The 26,432-nt window shown below is 47.0% G+C and overlaps 3 protein-coding genes and 1 pseudogene across 4 annotated transcripts in view; 3 read left to right on the top strand and 1 right to left on the bottom strand.

Annotated features, from left to right (window-relative positions):
* Nucleotides 1–85: 85 nt before the first annotated feature.
* Nucleotides 86–5,866, top strand: LOC311382168 (ATP-sensitive inward rectifier potassium channel 12 pseudogene; annotated as a pseudogene). The gene is made up of 2 exons: nt 86–96; nt 4,270–5,866. The product of its transcript is annotated as an ATP-sensitive inward rectifier potassium channel 12 pseudogene (transcript).
* Nucleotides 5,867–8,722: 2,856 nt separating this feature from the next.
* Nucleotides 8,723–9,034, top strand: LOC311382152 (small integral membrane protein 36-like; the record flags this gene model as incomplete). Its single annotated transcript, XM_084488503.1, has 1 exon — nt 8,723–9,034. One exon carries the CDS (start codon nt 8,723–8,725, stop codon nt 9,032–9,034), a length of 312 nt encoding a protein of 103 aa, XP_084344629.1.
* A 2,738-nt stretch (nt 9,035–11,772) lies between these two features.
* On the top strand, nt 11,773–18,180 carry mmd (monocyte to macrophage differentiation-associated). The gene is made up of 8 exons (XM_084488246.1): nt 11,773–11,976; nt 12,117–12,177; nt 12,327–12,408; nt 12,931–13,091; nt 14,318–14,392; nt 15,193–15,294; nt 15,619–15,688; nt 16,705–18,180. Exons 2-8 carry the CDS (start codon nt 12,152–12,154, stop codon nt 16,894–16,896), a joined length of 708 nt encoding a protein of 235 aa, XP_084344372.1. The 5' UTR covers nt 11,773–11,976; nt 12,117–12,151; the 3' UTR covers nt 16,897–18,180.
* Nucleotides 18,181–19,539: 1,359 nt separating this feature from the next.
* The window catches only part of rad23aa (RAD23 homolog A, nucleotide excision repair protein a), a 7,913-nt gene continuing 1,020 nt past the window's right edge, over nt 19,540–26,432 (bottom strand). The window contains exons 3-9 of the mRNA XM_084488242.1: nt 25,536–25,741; nt 24,968–25,011; nt 24,017–24,144; nt 23,450–23,537; nt 22,334–22,464; nt 22,086–22,247; nt 19,540–20,383 (exon numbers count right to left, since the gene is read on the bottom strand). Of these exons, the coding sequence (XP_084344368.1) occupies nt 20,270–20,383; nt 22,086–22,247; nt 22,334–22,464; nt 23,450–23,537; nt 24,017–24,144; nt 24,968–25,011; nt 25,536–25,741 (873 nt within the window). The 3' untranslated portion in view covers nt 19,540–20,269. The remainder of the gene's footprint in view (nt 20,384–22,085; nt 22,248–22,333; nt 22,465–23,449; nt 23,538–24,016; nt 24,145–24,967; nt 25,012–25,535; nt 25,742–26,432) is intronic.

The following is a 26,432-nucleotide window of genomic DNA, read 5'->3' as shown; positions in this document are numbered from 1 at the left end:
AGGTCTCATGTGTCTTATGTATAGGAGAGGAGGAGGTGGAGGAGTGGCAGAGGAGGAGAGGGGTGTTACAAGTCCTCAGGTCTCCATGGCAGTGCGGTGAGGTGAGGGAGCAGATACTGAGGTGGCAGGAGGAGGGAGAACCTCACTAGAACCTCCTCCTCTGCTCCGAACAACGAGGAGATGGTCCACCAGGTAGAACGAGGCGAGAGAACCTAGAGTGGCGTCTGGTCTCTCCTCTCCATCAGCACCTCCTCTGCGGCCCTCTCCTTAGCCCTCCTCTCCTCCCTCCCCCCTCACTCACCCTCACCGCCTCTTCTCCTTCAGTGGGATTGGTGTGGGCAGTGGAGGACACAGGAGTTGCTCTCCTCTGCTCCTCCACCCCTCCTACTGTAGAGTTGTGCTGGTGTGGAGGACAGAGTTTAGCCAGAGGATTACAGCCAGACGGCAGCGCAGGCAGCGGAGGAGAAAATAAAAGGATTTTCTCAGAGGAGGGAAAGATAAGGAAAGATTGATAAAAACAAAACTCTGGGAGAATGAACGTGGAACCTTTGAGGTGAACTGAAAAAGAGGGATTTTGACCTGAGCTAGTCAGAGTTTGAACGGGTATAAAGGTCAGTACTCTTCCTCCTTCCTGTAAACATTGTCATATAAACCCTGAGTTAACATATTTACTGTTTGATAACTCATCTCACCACTTCATGTTCTCTTGAAATCTAATTGTTTCAACAAACTATAAAGAGATGTTCTGGTTAGATCTTAGTCAAATCTAAATTGAAAAGTGAAAGAACAACCAACTTGTTGTTGTTGGTCATTTAATATTAAGATAATAATTGAGCGATATCGGAGAGGAAATGGGTGTCTCATAGCAACAGAACACTGTATGGATGAATAAATGAATGAATTAATGACGAGTTCTGCAGTTGGTTTGGATAAGTTAGGAAAACATTTATAAACATCGTCATCTTTCAATCACAGTTATCCTACGCCAAGAAATACTGCGTGACATTGACGGATGTTTGTCATGTACAAGCTTATTATACGCACACTGCTGCACGTTAATGCCTGCGGACGGCCGGGTCTTAAAGAGGTCTGACAGAGGTCTTCTTGCATACAGTTTAACCATCACTACCTCAACTTTATCAATACAATACAACCATCACAATCTCAACAGGACATATACCCCTGAACCAGACAACCAGATGACCAGATGACCAGGTGTGACCTGCAAACAGGTTTCTAATGGGACAGTGGAGGTGGTTGAAACTGGTTTAGTATGGAGTGGTTTGTAATTGGTTTAAATGGGTTGTCTTATTGGTGGAGTTTATGTGTGTGTGTGTGTGTGTGTGTGTGTGTGTGTGTGTGTGTGTGTGTGAATGCATGTGTATGTGAGGTTCAAAGTAGGGGATATTAAAAGTGATTTAAAATGTTTTTTATTATACAGAACAATAAAACAAACAAACCCACCTGGATCCGTCCCTCCATTACCTCTGTTCATCCATCCATCCAACTGTCTATCACTGAATCATCTCTACATATACATGTATCTTTCCATCCATCCGTCTCCATCAACCCCTCTCTCTTTATCTCTCGCTCGCTCTCTCTAGACGTTCTCTCTCTCTATCCCTCTATCTATCCTGCTCTCCCTCTTCCTGTTATTGAAGGATTACGTCTAAATTGACATCTGTGTGTAGCGGTTACCCAGGCAACCAGCCCACAAGCCAAGACCTGCTCAGGCCTACGTATGTACAGGAGGTCAAACAGGAAGTTAGAGGAGACATCTGGAGTCTGCAGAGACAGGTCATTAAGGAGCAGGTAGGGGTTAAACAGTACAGAGACAGGTCATTAAGGAGCAGGTAGGGGTTAGACAGTACAGAGACGGGTCATTAAGGAGCAGGTAGGGGTTAGACAGTACAGAGACGGGTCATTAAGGAGCAGGTAGGGGTTAGACAGTACAGAGACGGGTCATTAAGGAGCAGGTAGGGGTTAGACAGCACAGAGACGGGTCATTAAGGAGCAGGTAGGGGTTAGACAGCACAGAGACGGGTCATTAAGGAGCAGGTAGGGGTTAGACAGCACAGCGACGGGTCATTAAGAAGCAGGTAGGGGTTAGACAGCACAGAGATGGGTCATTAAGGAGCAGGTAGGGGTTAGACAGCACAGAGACGGGTCATTAAGGAGCAGGTAGGGGTTAGACAGCACAGAGACGGGTCATTAAGGAGCAGGTAGGGGTTAGACAGCACAGAGACGGGTCTTTAAGGAGCAGGTAGGGGTTAGACAGCACAGAGACGGGTCATTAAGGAGCAGGTAGGGGTTAGACAGCACAGAGACGGGTCATTAAGGAGCAGGTAGGGGTTAGACAGCACAGAGACGGGTCATTAAGGAGCAGGTAGGGGTTAGACAGCACAGAGACGGGTCATTAAGGAGCAGGTAGGGGTTAGACAGTACAGAGACGGGTCATTAAGGAGCAGGTAGGGGTTAGACAGCACAGACAGGGTCATTAAGGAACAGGTTGGGGTTAGACAGTACAGAGACAGGTCATTAAGGAGCAGGTTGGGGTTAGGGTCATCTTGCTCTGGGATGCTGTGAGTGAGTACATGGGGATCAAACCAAGAACCTTTTGGTTTGGTCCAGCTTTGTGACAGTTGGTCTGCATCCTGCTGTATACAAGATGGACGGATGAGGCCAATCGTTCTTCCAGTAGGAAGCTTGTTTCAGTGTCTGTCTGTCTGTGTGTCTTACTGTCTGTCTAACTGCCGGGACATTGGAGCAGCTGGTCTGTGGTGCTAGGGGGCCGACCAGGGCCACCGGGGCCCCTGGGTCCAGACTGTGGCCCCTGGGAGCCACTGCCAGGGGTGATGGGGACAAGACGAGGCAGCAGGTTCGTTTTCCAGATTCTTCTTAACTGATAAAATACTGAAATGTAAAATGGATATGTCTGTGGATGGATATGCCTCCTGTCTGTCTGTCTGTCAGACTCTATGTGTCTGTCTGTCTATCAGACACTGTGTGTCTGTCTGTCAGACTCTGTGTGTGTGTCATCGTTCCTGCCGTGTGTGTTTCGTTATAATCTCTAAATCCATCCTGAGATCCTCCTCAGCTTCTCACCAGCTAATCCTCGTGTGACACCTCAGCCGTCACGCGGCCGTCCTCCCCGCAGGGAGCTAACCGCGGCTAACACTGTCCACGCTAGTTATCAAGCCTGAACTTCAGTATATACTGTATACACACATATATAAACACACATAAATATACACACATGTATACACACACACACACACACACATATATATATATATAATATATATATATATGTAGTATATATACATATACACTAAATGTATATACACTCATACACTCATACACTCATCAATATATATACCTAATTTTCAGTGTTTTGAAAGGCTTGTGACACCTTCCTATCATCATTTGACACAATTCTGAGTCAGTTATGTATTAAAATTGAGCCTGTATTAAAATCATATTTCTATTTCCTCCACCATAAGACCCTTGTTGGATAACAGAGTTAATCTGATTCACCGCTGTGCGTCTAAAGGGCACAGCGCGCTGCTCGCCCAGAACTCTGAGCCACAGGCTGCCAGGACCTGGACTGACTCAGCACTAATGCGATGCTCATATGTGTGTGTGTATGAGTGTGTACATATGTTTGTATACATCTTCGTATATATGTGTATATACAAATATGTATATACACATATGAATTGATGCTTGGGTCCAGATGACATGTTTATTAAATAGAGTTACTGCCTTAGTTGTGATGAAAGAAACAGGTGTACAAATAATATCCACAACAATTTGAAATTGTAGTGATGGGCAGCAGGTAATGGAGAGGATTCATTTTAAAAGATAAGCACAGAATACTCACTCCAACAGTTTTTCTTCGGTTTCTAAAAAAACTGTTAATGAACTGAACATGAACTAGTTCAAAACTGAATTGGTGAACTATGAACGTGAATTTATTCATTTTCTTTTGTATGAACTGAACTTTGAACTAGTTCATGTGAAGGGTGAACTTGCACAACACTAATAATACTAATAATATTCCCCACTATTCACGGAGCCTTCGGCAAATAATTGTTAATTATCATATGCTAATGGTTCTCTCACTAAGTGGATGAGGGGGTGTGAGGCGTGTGTGTATGACGTCAGTGTGGACCTTGGGGTGTGAGGCATGTGTGTATGACGTCAGTGTGGACGGCGGGGTGTGAGGCGTGTGTGTCTGACGTCAGTGTGGACCCGTCTGACCTCCAGGTTCAGCCTGCGCTCCGTGCTCCAGGAGGACGAGCACCGTAAGGTCTCCAGCCAGGGGCTCCTGAACGGCCACAACTCCCCGCCGCACTCCTCCTCTACCTCCTCCTTGGCGGCCGGCAGGGAGGAGCAGCGCGGCGGGGGGAGGAGGAGCGGCGGCGGCCAGGGTCCGCCGCGGGGGCCCCCCGGCCAGCTGCGCAGCCGCTTCGTGAAGAAGAGCGGCCACTGCAACGTGGTGTTCAGCGGCCTGGACGACTGGAGCCAGCGCTACATGGCCGACCTCTTCACCACCTGCGTGGACATCCGCTGGCGCAGCCTGCTGCTGCTCTTCTGCCTCAGCTTCCTGCTCTCCTGGCTCTTCTTCGGGCTCATCTTCTACCTGGTGTCCCTGGCCCACGGCGACTTCCAGAGCCCGTCTGAGGCGTGGCCGGCGGGGGCGGCCCACGGACCGGACCCCCTGCTCCCCCCGGGGCCCCCGGGGGGCGGCCCCCGCGGCCCCCGCGTGCCGTGTCTCCTCCACGTGCAGGGCCTCCTGGGCGCGCTGCTGTTCTCCATGGAGACCCAGACCACCATCGGCTACGGCTGGCGCTGCGTGACGGAGGAGTGCCCGGTGGCGGTGGCGACGGTGGTGGTGCAGTGCGTGGTGGGCTGCATCCTGGACTCCTTCATGATCGGCACCATCATGGCCAAGATGGCGCGGCCCAAGAAGCGGAACCAGACGCTGATGTTCTCACGGAACGCCGTCATCGCGCTGCGCGACGGCCGGCTCTGCCTCATGTGGCGCGTGGCCAACCTGCGCCACTCGCACATCGTGGAGGCCCACGTGCGGGCCCAGCTGCTGCGGCCCTACGTCACGGAGGAGGGCGAGTTCGTGCCCCTGGAGCAGATGGACCTGAACGTGGGCTACGACGAGGGCACCGACCGCATCTTCCTCGTGTCGCCGCTCGTCATCGTCCACGAGATCGACAAGGACAGCCCGCTGTACGCGCTGAGCCGCGCCGACCTGCAGGCCGAGCACTTTGAGATCGTGGTGATCCTGGAGGGCATGGTGGAGGCCACCGCCATGTCCACGCAGTTCCGCAGCTCCTACCTGGCCCGCGAGGTCTTCTGGGGCCACCGCTTCGAGCCTGTGATCTGCGAGGACCGCGACCACTACCGGGTGGACTACTCCCGCTTCCACCAGACCTACGAGGTGCCGTCCACGCCACACCTCAGCGCCAAGGAGCTGGACGAGGCCGCCAGCCGCCACGCCTCCTCCGCCGGGTCCCCGCCACTGCCGCCGCCGTCGGCCAGGGAGGCGCCGAGCTCCTTCTGCTACGACAACGAGGTGGCGCTGACCTGCGGCGAGGACGAGGAGGACGAGGAGGAGGACATCTTTGACTTGTGCCGGGCGCTGTCGCCGGTGGGGCGGCGGGAGGAGAGGCGGACCTCGCTGACGGCGGACCTCCAGAAGGCAGGCCAGGACCCAGCTGCCGTGACGACGGGCGCCCAGAGCATGATGTGCGTGCTGGACATGGACGCCCACCAGAGGGAGTTCGACATGCTGCAGACGGCGATACCGCTCGACCCGCAGTGCTACAAGAGCGAGCAGGAGCTGTAGTGTCCGAGGGGGCTGTTCTCAGCCTCGCTGTGGTTGGTTGATGTTTGGGTCCGGAGAGGGTAATATATCTATTTTACTGTATTGTGGAGATTAGGCCTGGGCAATGAAACAATAAATGATCGTATCGTGATAGCCTCTTGATCAATATCAATTTAAAACATGTTCAATATATATCGATAAGAGACTGGACCACCGAATCTAGCAGCTGTTTGTTTGTTACACAAACACGGTAAACACCATACTTATTTACAATATTTGAGTGTTTTTCATTGTTGTATCGACATTGGAGTAAATGCAGAACAGTGGAAGGTCATATAAAGTGTTAAACAGAAGTGTTTAAATCCAGCATGGTAATTCCTAGTCTTTTTAGGTCATTAAAATGATGAATAGTTATCGATATCAATCAATTTGATCAAGTTATATCGCAATATGTCTTTCAGCCATATCGCCCAGGGCTAGTGGAGAAACAAGAGAACAGATTGATTATTATTATACCATGATGAGCCATATACAGTATTGAGGCGCAACGGTTATTCAAGAAATTGGGATTTTATTTTTGCTGAGAAATGAACTTGAGCCTGACTGAAGTTTTCATTCTCCATCACGTAAAGACCTCACGACGACAACATTAAGACAACATTAAGACAACTTACACACGACCGTTTTCTGATTAATGCTCAAATGCTCCTCAGTTACAGTCACTGAGAGGCCAAAATGTGTGTGTGTGTGTGTGTGTGTGTGTGTGTGTGTGTGTGTGTGTGTGTGTGTGTGTGTGTGTGTGTGTGTGTGTCTTTGTCTGTCTCTTCTTTCAAATGCTACTATGTTAATATATTTTAGTTTTCTTGTGGAGGGTTATAAATATTCAGGTAGTACAAATCGCTAAACATCCACATTAAGCACAACAATAACTTGATATTAATCATATTGTAAGAGCACAGTCACTTTGCTACCATAACAGATGCTACTGTTATGGTTTAGTTTTGACGTTTTCGATATAAGTTAAGATAAGTTCTCACTCATGTCCCTGCTTATACACAAAGCCCGGGTTGAGAAGCCCATTTCGGACTAAATGCTTAAAAAAAATTACAAAGCACTATAGACCTAATTGTTATTGTAAATAAATATTCATACAAATTATATTCGTCTCTTTATTTTGAAAGATGTATTGTAAAACACTGTTGATGTGACGGTAATGGGGTTTTTACACCTCTAGTGCCCTCTATTGGTGGTGAGGGTAAACTGCTTATTTGTGTTGGTTCCTTTCAGTTTCATAGACAACATGAGGAAACATACTTCACAGCAGCTGTACGGACGGCTTTTAACCAGCAGACACGGGGTTGTTTTTGTTGTTTGATTTGCTTCAATACCGCATAACACTGGTTTCCCCAAGACATCTCATTTTATTTACTCAGAAAATAAGAACTCAAAATAAGAACTCAGAAGTATCGCGATGTTAACTTTGGGGTCAGAACTATAGAAAGTAGTAGTAAAAATAGGTCAGAGGCAACTATAGTCAACTAATTGCCTTGGCTGAAGTCACACACAATATTAATCAGATAGTATAATATTAATCAAGTAGTTTTGGACTAACCGACTAAACTTGTCAAGTAGAGAGTCAAATTTATTAGCAAATAAACATAACAAAACATTTAAATTCTGTAGGGGTTTAGAAGCAGCACCCACCGTTCTGTTGATTGTTTGAAGAACATTTTTGTAATTCCATGAAGTCGGGTTACAGAAAGCTTTAGCATCAATTCCTTACTGATAATATTCATGGTTTGGCGTCAATCTATAAACTGAACTCAGCCTCTTGTGGCGTCGGGGTGAACTGCACCGCGGGTGTGTGTTCTGAGTGGCCCGTGGGGTTGCACTCCGCTGTTTAGCCAGATGGCTCCTCTGGCAATCCTCCTCCCAATCTAGATTAAGATCACACGCACACGCTCACGCACACGCACACGCTCACACACGCTCACACACGCACACACACACACACACACACACACACACACACACGCACGCACACACGCACGCACGCACGCACGCACGCGCGCGCGCGCACACACACACACACACACACACACACACACACACACACACACACACACACACACACACACACACATAATGTAATTTAATGTGCACATACACGTCAGAGTTTCACTAAGCCTTTTGTAAATGTGTGCGTTGGAGTTTGGCGTTACGCAGTAATATAAGACGGTAGCGTTCTGTGAAACACGGAGGATCCAGCGACACTCGGGATTAAAACACAGCAGGGGGAGGGGCTCAGATTAAAGTATTTATACCACAAAGTCAAACATAGAGAGACAAAGAGACAGAGAGAGAGCGAGAGAGAGAGAGAGAGACATCGACACACAGAGAGAGATAAAAAGAGAGATAAAGTGAGAGGGATAGAGATTGACAACGAGAGAGGGAGTGGGAGACAGAGAGAGAGGGAGGGAGAGGGGGAAAGAGAGAAACAGAGGAGAAGAGAGTGACAGGGTAGATAAGGTGACAGAGAGAGAGACGCAGAGAGAGAGACACAGGGGAAGTAGAAGTTGACAGAAAGAGAAACAGGAGAGACTGGGGTGGATGAGAGAAATAAGAAGTTGGGATGGACAGAAGACAGAAGATGGAAAGACAATGTTTGAGAGATAGCGGGAGAGATTGAGAGAGATTGAGAGAGAGAGAGAGTGAGAGAGAAGGGGGGGATTGTGGAGGATCAGGGAACGGCCTTCTGTCACCGGTAGCTGCGTGTCCCAGCCTTGTTCCTAGCGTGTTCCTAGCGTGTTCCTAGCGTGTTCCTGGTGTGTTCCTGGTGGGTTCTTCTCTCCCTGCGGGGGGGCATGCAGGGCAGAGATGGGCTTCCTCGAGAACTACCAGGAGATCGACCCGGTCACCCTGAACCTCTGCATCCTCATCGCCAGCTACGTCATCCTGCTGCTGGTCTTCCTCATCTCCTGCATCATGTATGACTGCCGGGGCAAGGACCCGTCCAAGGAGTACGCCCCGGAGCCCCAGCCCACGCAGTCCCCCATCCGCCTGGTGGTGATGCAGAGCGCGCCCGCCGCCGCCGCCGCCGCGGGCCGTTGGGACCCCACCAGCATCATCCCCAGCTACCACGACTCACCGCAGGCCGACTCCCGCCCCAAGAAGAGCACCACGGTCTGACCGCCGACCCTTGACCCCCCGGACCCCCCACACACCCCCCCCCCACACCCCCCTAACCCCTGCTCTCCGCCTGGAGGAAAGACTCTCACTTGTGTCCCGGACTCTGTGGAACATGTCGTGGGGACCTGCTTGTTGTTGCCATCGTTTATTAGTAGTTTGTTTACTGCGTGGGAGGAGACCGCCGGTCCAGAGCAGACGGTAAGACGACGCAGCAACATGCTTTTGTTCACACGTGTTTTAATATATTAGATCTAATAGATCTGTGTGTGTGTGTGTGTGTGTGTGTGTGTGTGTGTGTGTGTGTGTGTGTGTGTGTGTGTGTGTGTGTGTGTGTGTGTGTGTGTGTGCGTGCGTGCGAGTAGAAAACAATAAAACAGCAGAATGGAACACAATATAATGGAGTATAGTAGAATACAATTCAATATTATATAGTAAAATAGAATACAATAGGGCCTTGCTAGTTTAGTTATGGTGTTTTACGTCCAGCTTAAAGGTTCTGGTTTGGTTCAGTTTATTGTAGGCATGCTGGAACAAGATGCCACCTAAGCTCTACCTGTCTTTTGACAAAAGTGAATATATAGTAATGGAAAATAGAATAGAATGTTATCTGAAAGTATCTCTGTAGAGTATAATCAAACTCCATTCTAAGTCAAAAAATGAAAAGATTCATAGTTTCCAACCTTAACGGCTCTGTCAGCAAACAGAAGAGTTATTGAAACAGTGAGTTACTGAGGTATAGGCTAGCTGCTAAACCCACAAACATGTATTTTCTGATAAACATTGATGTTGTTTAAAAGTCCACACTTTATGGTTCTCAAAACAATGTCAACAATAGCCCCTTTCACACCGCACACTCTAAGGTGTTAGCATTGTTGTGATAGCAAACACATTAGCATATCACAGAGGTTCCCAATGCCTTGCTAGTGGCCTTAGCTTAGCGCTCGTGTGTGAGTGTGTGTGTGTGTGTGTGTGTGTGTGTGTGTGTGTGTGTGTGTGTGTGTGTGTGTGTGTGTGTGTGTGTGTGTGTGTGTGTGTGTGTGTGTAGACCTATAGCATTACTAACAACCTGTTGTGGTGTACTCTATTTCAGTACTCATGCATAATAAAAACATACACACACAAACACTGAATTCATACATCACACACACACACACACACACACACACACACACACACACACACACATGATATTATGATTATCTGGAAGACAATGTTATGTTGAAGCGCCTGCCAGGCCATTTGTAATCCTGGGCCAACAGCTCAGCGTAGCCTGCTAGACCTGTTGACCTCTGAACAGCTAACACGCAGAGCTTAGCGTAGTCGTAGCCTGCTACATCGGCAAACCCATGGACAGATCATGTAGCGCTGCATCATAATATAATGCTGCTGTAATTCTGAGTTATATTGTATGCATATTGCATTTAGATTAGATTCCATTTTACACAGTTTATAACATCACTTGACAGACAGATAGACATACAAACAGAGATAGACAGGCAGACAGATAAGACTGTTGGACTGACAAACAAACAGATGGACAGATAGCCTGTTGTTGATACACAGACAGTATCTATCTACAGGTAGGTCTAACAATAGACAAAGTATAGGGGTGTAGGTGTTATCAGACAATATCTTATCTGTATCTTACATGTGTATCAGTGCTGCTTTGGCCCAGCTTGTGTTGGCGCTGAAGTCTGTGAACTTTGACTGTACCAGTACAGATTCCAAGACTCTGAGAACACGGATCCAGCCTTGTGCAAAACACACACTTAGAACATGCTTAGAAAACATGCTTAGGAAATGCTGAGAACCCATGCTCAGAACGCATACTTGAAAGATTGTATGGTTGTATGTAGAAGGTTGTATGTAGTCAGAAAAGAGTAACATGTGATCTCTCTTGGCTTAACTTTAGTAATCATCAAGTGATTGGGCAGTCACTCAGATAAATAATAAATGCTGATTAAAAACATTAATTATTTGGGGAGAGGGATACATTTCATCGAGGGATCAACGATTTTAATTCATTTGTGAGCTTTGGGTCATATCTGGGGTTTTATTTGGGTTTTATTAAATATGATTATTAACTTAATGGATTTCATGATAAGATACGGAGCCTACTATGCATTAGTGTCCGGGCTCCCATCCAGACAGAATAAATACCCTATAAAGACCTTACATAACATCGTTATCTAATGAAGCTGGTCGTGTAATCCAGATGTCATGGTTAATTTAATATATTTTGAGCCGTTCCAATTTAGCCGACATCAATCACATGATTATTAGCGTGTGAATATCAGCATTCACACTCTAGATATACAAATCTTTATTATTCTTATTTTATTGAGTATTCTGATCATGTCATTACCATATGAATTCGGTCACATAAACCTGTTTTATATTTTGTTAATTCAATATTTATATAAAGCAACCTATTATAGAAATATTGTTTCTCGTGGCAGAACTACGTGCAACGAACCGAAAATACCTGATTTGTGTCGCAACCATTTAATTAGGTATAAACTTGGTTCATTCGTTACTTCATTACACGTACGAAGTTAAAAGAGTTGAAACATAAGAGATGTTGGCACATTTCCTCCCAGCGTGGTGAGTCATGGTTATGTCGTCACTCTGCTCCTCGCTAATTGGCCGGTTAGAAAGACGCACCACTTCTCCACTTCGCGGATTGGTCAGAGCTCCAGTCACTCAGCGTGTCGCTGCCTGTCGCGGGTCCTCCGGACTCGGAGCGGCGGCTCTCAGTGATCGGGAGCCGGGGGACGGCGCTGCTTGCTCGGGTGTCCGTTGCGCTAGCTGCCGCTCATGCACACCTTTGGCCGAAGCCCTTTGAGTTAGGCAGTGTTGGTAGCAGAATGCTGCTACGGAAAAGGCTGAAAATGTTCGTGTGTACTGGCGTTAGATAACGGGAAACTGCTGATGTAGCACATGTGAGATCGTTGTTTTTTTTAAATATGAATGAGTAGATGATAGGGTAGGGTTCATTTCCCCTGGCTAGCAAGGCAGCTCCTTGTGGTGGATTGATTTATAGGCTGTTGATATTTACTTTTCTGCAATTGTCTCTCGTTAGGTTCGATTTTTAATTGCTTGTGTTGAAGCACTAAAATGAAGAGAGCCAACAGCCTTCAAAGGTTTGTAACCTGTGATATTCTTCATCATGTGTGCTTAAATGAAAATGACACTGGCGTGACCCAGCTCCACTGTCACGGCCCCCTGGAGGCGGCCGTCGGACGGGTCACCTTCCGCCCAGCACTTGACTCATGGTTCGTCTGGTTTTTAGGTTCATGAACCGCAGGGCGTCCGCGAACTGCCGCTACCAGCCGACCTGCTACGAGCACGCCGCCAACTGCTACACACACGCGGTGAGAAGACTCAAAGTAGAGATGATAACATGTAATGTACTACCGACCATAGGACACAGTACTATGTACAGACCATAGGGTACAGTACTAAGTACCGACCATAGGGCACAGTACTATGTACAGACCATAGGGCACAGTACTATGTACCGATCATAGGGTACAGTACTATGTACAGACCATAGGACACAGTACTATGTTAGACCATAGGGCACAGTACTATGTACGGACCATAGGGTACAGTACTATGTACGGACCATAGGGTTCTCCAACCTGTGGGTTGTTCGATATGCTAATGAAGCTGCGGAGGAAGAGATTGCGAGTTTACATGCTGAAGATATTGCAAAATCTTTTCCTGTTTCAACACCTTGATTGTCATGCAAACAGATTGTCTAATAATTGTATAAACCAGGAGCGACTCACTTTGTCACTGGGACCTGATGGTGACGGGGTTCAAACGACCACCTGAACAGGCGACGCTCTCCTCAGTGTTGTGGTTCTGATGGGCGGATGCGCTTGTTTCAGCTGCTGGTGCTGCCGGCGTTCCTGGGCATGGCGCTGCTGCACCGCCAGTCGGACGACGGCTGGCAGCGCCTCACGGCCCTGGTCTACGGCCTGGGCCTCATCGCACTCTTTCTCGTCTCCTCCGTCTTCCACATCATCTCCTGGAAGAAAAGCCACATGAGGTGAGAGAGAGGCTACCGGGTGGGGTGGGGGTTGGGTGGCTGATGGTGAAGTGCTTAATAGGCATGGGCGAAACGATTATTTTCTGGGAATCAGTTTTTTCAGTTCCCTTCACTATCACAAATCGTTCGTTCAGTTCGTTCAGTTGGTTAAGTCATACAGTCTGTTACGTCATTGGGCAGGGCATCTCAGGTGATGGCCTCACCCCTTTGCTTTTAAATATGAGGTACGCCCGCAAATGGAGCCAGAAGGTCTCAGACGGTGACGGTGCTCGGGGAAAACTGCAAATTTCTGTAGCATTAGCCTACGACGCCGCTGGAGCATTACACGTGTGTGGTTTTGAGAAGAACAGCCTCAAGCTACCTCAACCGCCATGAGAACGTTTTAGACTCAATCAATATAAAGTCGAGGGGAGACGAAGCTCTGTTAGTTTGTATCTTCTATTTACGTGACCATATTTTTGTTTTATGTAAAAAAAAAAAAGAATCAGTTCTCTTGTTTTGGGAATCAGTTCTTGTCGTTCACCTTCGGGATTCGTTCGTTCTGACCGAATCGTTCGCAAATCGCCCATGCCTAGTGCTTAACTATACCACTGCATCGGCAGCCACCAGGGGTGCGAACGTGTATTCGAGTAAACTATTACGCGTCAAGCAAACATTAAACAACCAAAATACTTGAATCCAACATTTTTACCTTTTTTTATTTTAAATGTTCGAGATTTGGTTGATGTATACATACTGTACATATTTATGTCTGCAAGTTTTGAGGCAGTTTTTACCAACTTGCATAGTCAAAGATCTCCACCATTGCATATTGTTGTTAGTTTTTTATGCCAACATTAAGTGGCTCAACATTAAGTAGTCCTCCAGTGACTGAATGTACAGCAGCGTAGTGCTGCTGGCTCGGTTCATTTAAGCAACGCTCACATCTCGCAAGCAGTTGCTGTAGACAGTGTGGCAGCAGCCCTCATCTCCTGAGAGCCTCTATAGAACATAAAGCATGGCCCAAACAATAGCCTAACTCAATGGCTAGGCTAGGGCATGCTATGTTTGTGCCATACAATTACTTACAGCTTATTCATCCAAGATCATACTGTTTTACCATGTGGTAATTGTTGTGTTTTATTGTGTGTGTGTGTGTGTGTGTGTGTGTGTGTGTGTGTGTGTGTGTGTGTGTGTGTGTGTGTGTGTGTGTGTGTGTGTGTGTGTGTGTGTGTGTGTGTGTGTAGGTCTGTGGAACACTGCTTCCACATGTGTGACAGAGTTGTGATCTACTTCTTCATCGCTGCCTCCTACACCCCCTGGTGAGACTCTACGACATAGAATTACGACATAGAACTACGACATGGGACTACAACCATAAGACTACATCATAGTAGTACAATACAGGCCATACATAGGACTACAACTTGAACCAGAATAAAGAAAGAATAGCCCTCTGTTGGTTCTAGTTCATAGCCCTCTGTTGGTTCTAGTTCATAGCCCTCTGTTGGTTCTAGTTCATAGCCCTCTGTTGGTTCTAGTTCATAGCCCTCTGTTGGTTATAGTTCATAGCCCTCTGTTGGTTCTAGTTCATAGCCCTCTGTTGGTTATAGTTCATAGCCCTCTGTTGGTTATAGTTCATAGCCCTCTGTTGGTTATAGTTCATAGCCCTCTGTTGGTTATAGTTCATAGCCCTCTGTTGGTTATAGTTCATAGCCCTCTGTTGGTTATAGTTCATAGCCCTCTGTTGCTGCTATTCTACTGACTGTTCTTTTACACTATTACCATTACAAATATATCTGCCATTACTGACTGCCTTTTTTGCACTACCACAACTCAACTCAAATTATATTATATTATACAGAAACCTATGCTGCTACTTCATACGTGTACATAGTACACTCTTATATTTTATTATATTTTATTGTTTTATTGTTCGTTGTGCTAGGATATGTCTGGTCTTATCTGTGTCTTGTCTTATCACTTCATCTGTTCACCGTCTTCTCCATTGCTTTGTTTATCTACATGTGAAGTCATTGACAACAGAGCTGACTTTGACTGTCTGTGGAGGCTAAGCGGTGTGTGTGTGTCTGGTGTGTGTGTGTGTGTGTGTGGTGTCCAGGTTGAACCTCAGGGAGCTGGGCCCGCTGGCCGCTCACATGCGCTGGTTCGTCTGGTTCATGGCCGCCGCGGGGAGCGTCTACGTGTTCAACTTCCACGAGAGGTGAGGACCCCCCTGGCCTAGCCTAGCGTTAGCTCTGACCCAGGATCCTGACCTAGCCTAGCGTTAGCACTGACCCAGGATCCTGACCTAGCCTAGCCTAGCGTTAGCACTGACCCAGGATTCTGACCTAGTGTTAGCCCTAGCCTAGCGTTAGCACTGACCCAGGATCCTGACCTAGCGTTAGCACTGACCCAGGATCCTGCTAGCATTGAGCCGGAGCAGCGGGGAAACTTTAGCATAGAGAGCTAGTCGCATTCAGGCATCGGGGAAATAATAGGGTGATCGATTTGTACAGCATGAAAGGAAATTGAGGTGTGTGTGCAGGTATAAGCTGGTGGAGTTGGCCTTCTATCTCACCATGGGCTTCCTCCCGGCGTCTGCCGTCACCTCCATGGTGAGACCTGCTCCTTCCTCCTCTTCCTCCTCTTCCTCATGCCTGTCTCAGGGCACCACGATCCAACCCCTAGTTGAAGGGTCACCCACTAAGTGGTGATTCAGCCACAGCGCTGTGTCGACCCTAGGCCTGGGCGATACGGCTGACAGACGTATCACGATATAACTCGATCATATTGATCGATATCGATAACTGTTGATCGTTTTAATGACCTAAAAAGACTAGGAATTACCATGCTGGATGTAAACACTTCTGTTTAACACTTAATACGACCTTCCACTGTTCTTCATTGATCAATACTCCAACAACAATAAAAAACACTCAAATATTGTAAATAAGTATGAAACCATGTTTGTGTAACAAACCCAGCTGCTAGGTTCTGTGCTCCAGTCTCTTATCGATATATATTGAACGTGTTTAACATTAATATTGATCAAAAGTCTACCACGATACGAATATGTATTGTTTTATTGCCCAGGCCTAGTTGATCCACACTGACATGAACCGTGTGGCATCTAATTTCTGTTGGGTTTGACTCTGGACACGGTGACACTGCTGTGTACACAGAGAGAGCTCCACTGTTCAGCGCACAAAGCCCTCTCAACGTAGTGGCTCTGTGTGAGCGTACCGCTCAGCCCGGCTTGACCTCGACGTCACCAGAGGACGGCCCCTGGAGGTCGGAGCCGATTAGATCTTTTACAATTTGGTTGGCAAAAACAGGATCTTAAAAAAAAGAAATAAAGCGACAGTCACATTGACGAAATGGCATCGATAACTATGTGGAAGATCATGTCAGACACATCACCTTTTAAACAAAAACGATTTTGGGTTTTACAAACCCTTTTTAAAATAATGTGTGTGTGTGTGTGTGTTGACCAACACAATTATTGACTCAGTAAAATATTTAATTTAGAAGTCGTGGCTCCAAGTGAATTTTTATGTCAACTCAAAAAGTAAAATATATTAGAATATTGGACAAGAATAAAAGTGTGTGTGTGTGTGTGTGTGTGTGTCAGACCAACACAGAGGGTCTGGCGGAGCTGGCCGTGGGCGGACTCCTCTACTGCCTCGGCGTCTTCTTCTTCAAGTCGGACGGCGTCATCCCCTTCGCCCACGCCATCTGGCACATCTTCGTGGCTCTGGCCGCCGCCGTGCACTTCTACGCCATATGGAAGTACCTGTACCGGCCCGCGGCCCCGCCGGCCTGACCGCTGACCCCGCTTTACAAAACAAGGGTCCAAGTTTACACGCACTCCCCCTCGGTCACCACTCTCTAAACGACTTTAAAAGCTCCTTCTTTTTTTTCCCAAACCGTTTCTACGAGTCTTTTCATGAACCCCGGACCAACGACCAAGACCAGTGTGAGTGTCCTGTCGGGCTGCAGGACACGTTCACCACGGGCCCACAACACTTGACCACATTCCACATGAGCATCTCTTCAGCCCACCTCTCCTTGAAAACCTCAGGCAGCCGTTTTAACTGGTGACTGGAACCCCCAGGTGGAGGGATTTGTAGTTTTTTCTTTTCTTCTTCAGACGCTCACTGGAAGTAGCACAAGGGTGTGGTTGTAACGAGCGGCTTTTGAACCTTTTGTGATGAGAATATAACCCCCACACACCCAACCGACGTCCGGTGACACTGTAGAACCGGTCTGCACTGGTTTAGGTATGTCAGAACCAGTTTGAACATGTCCAAATTGGTTCAAACCCTTCTAAACCGGTTTACACCAGTTCATGCGGCTGGTTTGCAATGTATTTGAACGGGATGCGACCCGTTATTTCGATGCGCTCGGAGGGGCCAGTAAAGCAGATATTTTGTGTACATTTCTGTAAATATTTAGCAGATCGTGAACTAGTTTGGGGTCGGGCCGGGCAGCAGCCGACACTGGGTTTGTATCGGGGATGGTAGGCGACAGTCGGAAGGATGTTTTCCACAACTCTTTGGCCGGCGCCGTCGAGTAGGCAGATAGAACATGACCCACAGGAAGTATCGGTTACCAACAGGATGTCACCTCCAGCCCTCGTTTCTAATGGATGAGTTTCTAATTGTTCCTCAGAAGAATAGATCTCTAGTGTCCTAGGTGTTTTGTGTGAGACGACAGTGTTACCACTATACTTCTTTACATTTAATACTTTTTCCAGACTGTTTGCTACATGAACTGTGCCACTTGATCAACGAGATAGACTGCTGTGGTATTTTTAAGATGCTTTCAATTGAAAAAGGGTAAAATCACCTTCGACAAGGTGTGACACCTGAACCGCTCAATGTTATCTGATGATTCCGGGATGTGTGTGTGTGTGTGTGTGTGTTTACGTTTGTGTAGTCTGAATGCTTTGGTATTTTTGAATCGTGGCTTGTACCCTCAGTCCTTAACCACTGGCTTTGGGAATGCTTCTCAGTATTTCTGCATCACAGGTTGTCATGACGACAGTGCTGCAGACCCTGGTTGTTTCCCCACACTGACTTTGTAATGTGACATTAAATAATGTAAGATCAAACTAGTTTGTCTTTTTTTTAAAGATATAAATGCAGTAGTGAGTGACTACCTTAAGGCAGCCCGTCTCATTAAGACAATGCAGGTCATTAAGGAGCAGTTATGAAATGAGCTCTAGGATGGCTCTGATCCTTGAGCAAGCGACAGGCTTTGGATTTGAACCCATGGCCATTTCACCTGGGTGCCCAACACTATCCAATAGTTTCAGAGTCCCTTTTCTCTTACATATATATATATAATATATTAACCTTACTTTATTAACCTTTATTAAAAAGGCTGTTCTCTCACGATTGATCCATCCAGCTTGGTCATTAAAATATATAAGAACCCGTTAATACTAGGGACAACAGATGAACCAATACACCTCCTCGTCCATCACAATACCTCTAGTTTATGGGAATCTGAAGAATGCTTGAGGATCATCCAAAGAAGTGCCAATGGGTTAATCAATTGTATATTATCCCAGCTTAGACCAGAGGAAGCAAGTCTATTTGACTTCAGTAGAAGACCGTAGATAACTAGAAATCTGACCAGTACAGGTTTTGAATCGCGCCTCCTCTAAACTTCAACTTACATTGAAACACATGCTCATATCTAAAAGACGTGCAAATAATGTTCAGTCTCCATCACCTTTTCATTGCACCACCATGGATGATCAAGACACCATCTTTTACATGATTTTGTTTACATACAGTTGGCAAAAGACTATTTTTTAAGTCCTGGATAGAATTAAAGCTCACAGAAAGAACTACAAAAGGAGGCCTCTAATAAGATGGCTAATGCAGAATTCAGGGTTCACTCATCTCACGTTGTGCGGAGACGTGATTTTCACTTTCTCACGACACGTCTCCTTGGGTGAAAGCATTTGCTAAATGCCCTAAATGTAAATTGAACTTATGTCAGTACTCATTTTAATAGTAATGGAGGCCAAATCTGATTTGAATTCCGAAATTCCGAGAGCTTTAAAATGATCAGTCATTAACACTTAAAAAAAAAAGTGTACATTTACTAACCATTACTTGAGATCAGTAAATCCAGTAATAAGCATCAGGTCATTAACAGCTCAGCTACCCAACCGTCTCGTTAATGTTTAGCAATGGTGTAGGACTGCCGCTCTGTTCTGATTGAAGTCTTTTTGATTTTGAGATTAATTACAGCAATGGTGTTCATGTTAATCAAGGTATTAATTTATACATTTCATAGGATTGGGTTATTGCCATATAATGCTTACTACTACATTGCCTAATGTTTATTAATGGTAAACGAATGTACCCTTAATGTAAGCGTAACCGTGGACTTGCAGAAACGCCGCCGTGCTCCAGACTCAGCGTGCGACGAATGAAGACAGACCAGAGCGTTCGTCATTAAACATCACTTTAGTTCCCGCTTGGTTCCCTTCCGCCCACGTCACCCCAGTTACGTCATCTCACACACACACACATGCGCAAAGCAGCACGCCAAGTCCACCTCTGCCATTTCATCCTTGGACGTGCACAGATGAATGCATACAGAGGTACACACACACACACACTGATAATGTTGTACACGTGCAGCGAGTTGAATGTGCTTCCGCCAACAGGGTCAACAAAGCGTAGATATGCACACGGCTCCTCCCCGTCTCTCGCCCGACTGCACAGGTACCAGCGGACACTCCCACGCGCAGAAAAAAAAAAAAAAAAAAAAGACACATGCGCCCACAACACTCTCTCAGGCTCGCCCTCCCCCCATCAGAACCCCCCCCCCCCCCCCCCAAACCTAAAATCTAATTAAGATCCTAAAACAAGCCCCACACATTCCATTGGAATTCTGGTGGATTTCAGGATCCCTTCCCCCGTTTCCCCCTCCCTCTCTCCCTCCCCCCAAGAAACCTCCCCCCCACCCCAAGCCTCCCTCCCCGGCAGCCCCCCCCTCCCCCGCAGGTCGCCCCCCCTCCCCCCTCCCCTGCTGGGTGGCTGTACAGTAGGGTGGGGGTGTGGTGGGCAGGGGGTGCAGTCCTTGTGCTGAGCTAACGACGGGGAGATGGGAGGGGGGGGAGGAGGAAGGGCGGGGGGAGAGGGAGGGAGGGGGGAGGAGTCTTGGTGGAGATCTCAGTCGTCTTCAAAGCCCTGGTTGAGGAGGAAGTTGGCGGCCAGGTTCTCGTTCTTCTCGCAGGCGAAGTACGCCTGGATGACCAGCGCCTCGGGGAAGCCCAGCTGTTTTAACTGGAGACAAACGCACAACGTTGGAGACAAACGCACAACGTTGGAGACAAACGCACAACGGTGGAGACAAACGCACAACGTTGAAGACAAACGCACAACGTTGAAGACAAACGCACAACGTTAGAGACAAACACACAACGTTAGGAGGCCGGAGGGGACAGAAGAGACGGGAAATCCAGACCCACATCTAGAATTTGTATTTGCCACTTGTATTGTCTATTTGTCCCAATTTATTTATAGTATGCAGCCTTGTGTCTGAGAGAGATATATATATTTAAGCAATAGATCACGACAGGCTGTGGTATCTTCTCATTATACCACAGTTAAGGCGCGTTGTCCGTCCTAACGCGCAGCGGAGGGATGGCGACCCCCTTCACTGTGGTATAATGAGAACATTCCACTGACTGAAGTGATCTATTGCTTTTATAAAACGGTTACGTAAGTATGGCGAAATGGAAGTCATAGACACCCTTAATTTTGAAAAGGCGAGAAAGTCAGAAAAGCATTTTTTTTAACAAATACAAAAAAGTAGTCCCTCCTGGCTGCCTGCGAAGTGTGTGGCAGTTGCTATGCAACACACTGTAGCGTCCTTCAGAGAGAAGGCTAGAGACGGTAGCTCGGTTCGCCGGCAATTTAGCCTACTATCAAGTTCACTCACCGTGTGCCTATTGCTTTACAACATTTCCACCCTCTCCAGCAATCAACATATTTGTAGGCTTCAGTGAACTATGCTATTGCTTTTATACATAAATAAACAACAGCAACAGTTCAAGTTAGGCGCAGAGTGATACTAAACTCTGTAAACTGAACGGGCGTCATAGCTAGCTCAGATCGCTTGATTTAAGCCACCATATATATATATATATATATATATATATATATATATATATATTGTATATGTCTACCTGTCTGAGAGAGTGAACGCCTACCGAGTCAAATTCCATGGATGTGAACATACTTGGCTATTAAAGCTGATTCTGATAGAGAGCTGTAGGGTCTGGCAACGAGTCATGAAAACGGCCCAACTCGAGGGACGGAACCAAGTATGCATTTGAAAATATCACTGCACGCAATTGGATAACACTACAACCAATCAGAAGAATACAAAGGGTGACGTGTCCAGACCAGCGGAGCTAACCAATAGATAAGACTCTTGCCGTATCCAGTCGGTAAAACAGCAACGCTTTTGGCCCCGCCTACATCAGATACACTGATGTGATTGGTTAATGTTCTGGGCCAGGGGAATCGGGGAGTGAGTATATCGCTCGTTCCCAGAGTGACTCGCTGAGCAAATTGTGCTCTCGCGAGAACTCTGGATTTCCAGGGTAACAAAAGGGCAGAACAAATGCTGGAATCATTTTGAACCTCGGACGAGCGTGTAATCATTGCTGCCAATGCATCAAATGATGACGGACAGGAGGTCGTCCTCACCATTAGTCAGGGTGCCCCCTTATGTCTCTTTAATTCATTCATTTACTGCCCAGTGCCGACTGATCCAGTCACGTTTCTGGGGTTTGAAAGTTGAGAAATTAAATGTGAACTAGCAAGATCAGGATGGTCTCACTCTGAAAACAGAACTGCTACAGAAAACCACAAAACGACAACATCGCGCCGCCATTTAAACAAAAGTGTACGAGGAGATGGACGACATCTTCACGCTATAAGTGTTCCACGCAACGGGGAGAGAAGAGGAGAGCCTCACCCTCTCTATGGCCTCCTTTTCCTGGGGGGTGACCTGGATGTAGTTGACCGGGGCCCCCTCCTCTCCTACGGCCCCCAGCTCGCCCACCTCCGGCCCCTCGCCCCCCTCGCCCAGCGGCTCGTTCAGCATCTGGATGAACAGCTCCTGGTGCTGGCTGATTTGCTGGAGGAGCAGAAGAGGAGGCGTTTAGGCGTCGCGGTTCTCCCCTGGGGGACAGGAGACGGGGGGACGGTTCTGACGGCTCTAACCTGTAGGAGCTGGGGGTTCTCGCGGCCCAGCTGTTGCAGGAGGGTGGGCAGCAGTGCGGGGTTCTGCTGGATGGCGTGCCTCATGTTCTGGAACTGGGCCTGGCTCCGCAGGAACTCCAGAGGGTTCTCGCCTGGACACACACAACCCAGGACTCGTCAGAACAAGACATGACACCCTGGTCCATTGGACTGCTGCTCGATTATGGAAAAAAAAAATCATAATCACGATTATTTTGGTCAATATTGAAATCTCGATTATTCAAAGGATTATTTTTGAGTTTGAAAACATGATGCATTTATTCATAATTTCTCTCCAAAAAAAACAAAACACTTTAAATAAGAACTGAAATTTCCCCTTAAAAAAATACACAAAATGGTCAAATAGAAAATAAAGTCCAGATATGAATCCAGCTGTTCTGCAATTTCTATTAAAAAAATAAAAAATCGTTTCAACTCAATTATATTAGTTTGGTGATCAATTCACTCTGAAATCGAAATCGCTATCAAAATTCGATTAATCGCCCAGCCCTAGTCCATTGGACAAATCCCATTGAAATACACACACGTTTAAAGTCCCCTTCTGAAAGCGCCATGCTGCCACTCTCATACATTTGTCTCCATTTCCATGACAAAACAGGAAACCCGGTGTTCTACTTTTACGGTCAGCAGACGCGTCTATCCAAAGGGACTAGCGGTTAACACACAGCGGCGGCGGAGTCGACCACGCAGGGCGACAGCCAGCTGGTCAGGAGCGGTTAGGGTTAAGGGTCTCGCTCAGGGACACATCGACACTAGGAGGAGCCAGGGATCCAACCAGCAACCTTCCGGTTACAAGTCAACCTGTTCTCCATCCCTTTCTGGTTTTGACTCCGGGCTCTCTGCTCCGAGCAGTCTCTCTCAGAAGTTCTGCCGTCGTAGCATTTTAGGACCACTGGATCCCAGATCCAGAGAATACCGTCTGGTAGAGGCTCTAGAATGCTCTGTTTTGTAACTAAACACATTGTTTACAATAATTTGCTAAGAGAGGGTTTCAGAGGAAACGGGTGACCTTCAGCGCCACCAGGGGGCCACCAGGGAGCCACCAGGGGGCCACCAGGGGGCGCTGTGACGACTCACCGTCCGGTAGAGGAGGAGCGTCGGTACGGCCCGGCGCCGGAGGCTGTGTGGGAGGATTAGTCTCCTGGACCGGACTGCTCGGAATACCCTGGAATACATACAGATATACATAAGAATACATACAAATATATGCAAATATACATAGGAATACAGTATGCGTGTTAGACATGTTACAGGTGAGTTATAGTTACAGTTAAGTTTATTCTAGGTATAGTTAGTGTGTGTGTGTGTGTGTGTGTGTGTGTGTGTGTGTGTGTGTGTGTGTGTGTGTGTGTGTGTGTGTGTGTGTGTGTGTGTGTGTGTTACAGGTTTGGTACAGGTGTGTATGTGTTAAAGGTATAGTACAGGTGTGTATACGTGTTACAGGTATAGTATAGGTGTGTATGTGTTACAGGTATAGTACAGGTGTGTATACGTGTTACAGGTATAGTACAGGTGTGTATGTGTTACAGGTATAGTACAGGTGTGTATACGTGTTACAGGTATAGTACAGGTGTGTATACGTGTTACAGGTATAGTACAGATGAGTATGTGTTACAGCTACAGGTAATGTGTGTGTGTTCTCACAGTGAGGAGGTACTCCACGGCTCTGTGGGGGTTGTTGAAGCTGGCCCGGAGAGCGGCCACCACCCGCTCCCTCTCGTAGCCCATGGACATGATCTCCGTCAGCATGGCCTCGTACTCTGCCCCCGTCACTGGACACACAACCACGAGCCCCTTCAGCACCCTGGAAACCTTTACCTGAGGCTCAACGTCTTACAACACCCTAATCTCATTCTTAACAAAAAGGAACATTTCCTTTCCCAAAGGAACATTATAACCAAGTTAATTGGGTTAATAGTGTCTTTCTAACCTCACATTCAATCACAAATAAAACAGAAACGAGTGTATCATCTGGTGTACAGTGAGGTAATAAACACAGCAACTTGTGATGCCTGGACACCTATAGTATATCGCTACAGTATGTGGCGGATTTCCTTTACAACATCGCTCATTATAAACGCTCATAAACAACGACAAAATACATGTCGTTGTATATGTATTTTGTCGATACATCTTTGAAGAATAAGTCCCGCCTCCGAGGCTCCGGTTCCCTCGGTCAAATGTCTATGGGAATAACATGGGGTTTATGAATGATCGTACATAACAAACTCTGTAGGTGGCGGAGAAGTAAAAGCTGCATCACGTTTTGAACTACACACATTTTCCATCTAGTTTCGACTGTGTTTTTGGATTGTCGGTGCCGTTAAAGAAGTAAACGATTATTAATGCTACTTTAACGGCACCAAAAATCTTCACAGCTTTTACTTCTCCGCCACCTACAGAGTTTGTTATGTACGATCATTCATAAACCCCATGTTATTCCCCATAGACATTTGACAGAGTACCGGAGCCTTGGAGGCGGGACTTATTCTTCAGAGGTCTATAAAGTATCAAAGTTACCACCGTCCGTACCCATGGCGATAAGACGTCCCCCTCTTACCTAGAGGAGGGGGAGGGGGGGGGGATGTGACTTACCCAGTGCAGAAGACGCTTCCACTCCCTGGACGGCGGTACTGGAGCTGCAGAACCAAGAACACACAAATGTTCCACTATCGTTTAGGAAATTGCTCACGTGCAACGTTGGGCTCAACGTTGGGCTGCGTGCTTCTGGCTACGCCCAAGAGCTTCTGGATTTCCATCACAATATAAAACCAGTGACTTGGTACTAAAGGGGCTTTTGGCTGTTAGTTCCCAACAACTAAACAGTCCTGTATCCATCATCCAAGCAGCAGGTCCGAGACTGGACTTATTTTTGACCATTGTTGTGTTCTGGTTATTGTTAAAAATATCCATACAGGCTTATGAGTATGTTGGTATTTCAACACTACTGCTGGCAATCGCAGGTAGGGGCAGGTATACGACCACCTTTAGGGTTGAACAAAAAAAATATATACTTTTTTTTGATGGCGCCACGCCATCACGGATTTATTCCTGCTCTAACCAGTCTCCAACACTAGAGGGCGCAAGTCAAACCAGCTCCTGTTAGGAGGCACAGTTGAGGTCAGTGAGGTGGTCCATCAGAGGGCCGTCCCGGCCAACATACCTGGCGGGCTGCGGGGCGTCGGAGGCCGCCGCTGCCAGCTCCTCCGCGGCCGCCTCAGGGGGAACGGGGACGGCGGCGGCGGGGGTGGTGGTGGCGGCGGCAGGGGCCACGGCGGGGGCAGCTGTAGACGTGGAGCCAGAGTCCTGGACCGGCGGCTTAGGGGCTTCTGAGGAAGGAGGCGAGGCGGCGGCGGCGGCGGGCTTGGCCTAGCGGTGGCGAGAGGGTCTCAGTGAGGAGTGGGTGGACGGCTCACAGGTCGACGTCAGGACGTCACTGAATGGAGCTCATTTATTTGGCGGGATGGTTATCAATATTATTCAAGGATGGAATGTTAAGCCCACCCTTAAATAAACAGACTGGTTTAGCTCTTAATGTGAAAGTCCATTTATTTCCCATCTTCAAAACAGTTGCTTTTGAGAGCTGTCGAAAGTATAATAATAAACCTCTGCCTCGTCCCGTTACGTTATCCGCATCACAATCCCAAATTGTTAATGAAGTTTACAAGAACACTTAAAGTTTCTGTGTACGTATTATCTGTACTACAATTTTTAACATTATTAAGGTCTGACTGTTGCCTCTTAACCGTCTCAAGTGTCTTAGGGTTCCATTAGATATACTTTAACAGAACATATACATAGTGTACATACATAGTGTGTGGTCAGACTTGTAGCCAAGTCTGACCACACACTATTAGCCAAGGTTAAAAAATAGCTTTAAGAGAAATTTAAAATATATCACTTTTCTCAAGCCTTTTATGTTTTTGTCGTCAGCTTCACACCACAATCATGACAACCGGGAGGACTTGTCCATTTCATTAACTCAATATAATCCATTGTAATACAATGTTGACTTAAACACAGCAAGTCCCACGACTACTGTAGCAGTACTACAAATACC

Source organism: Micromesistius poutassou, assembly GCF_964030765.1.
Source record: "Micromesistius poutassou genome assembly, chromosome: 1".
NCBI lineage: Eukaryota > Metazoa > Chordata > Actinopteri > Gadiformes > Gadidae > Micromesistius > Micromesistius poutassou.
Note: the sequence above shows the minus strand (reverse complement) of the source record. Positions and strands in the feature narration are given on the sequence as shown.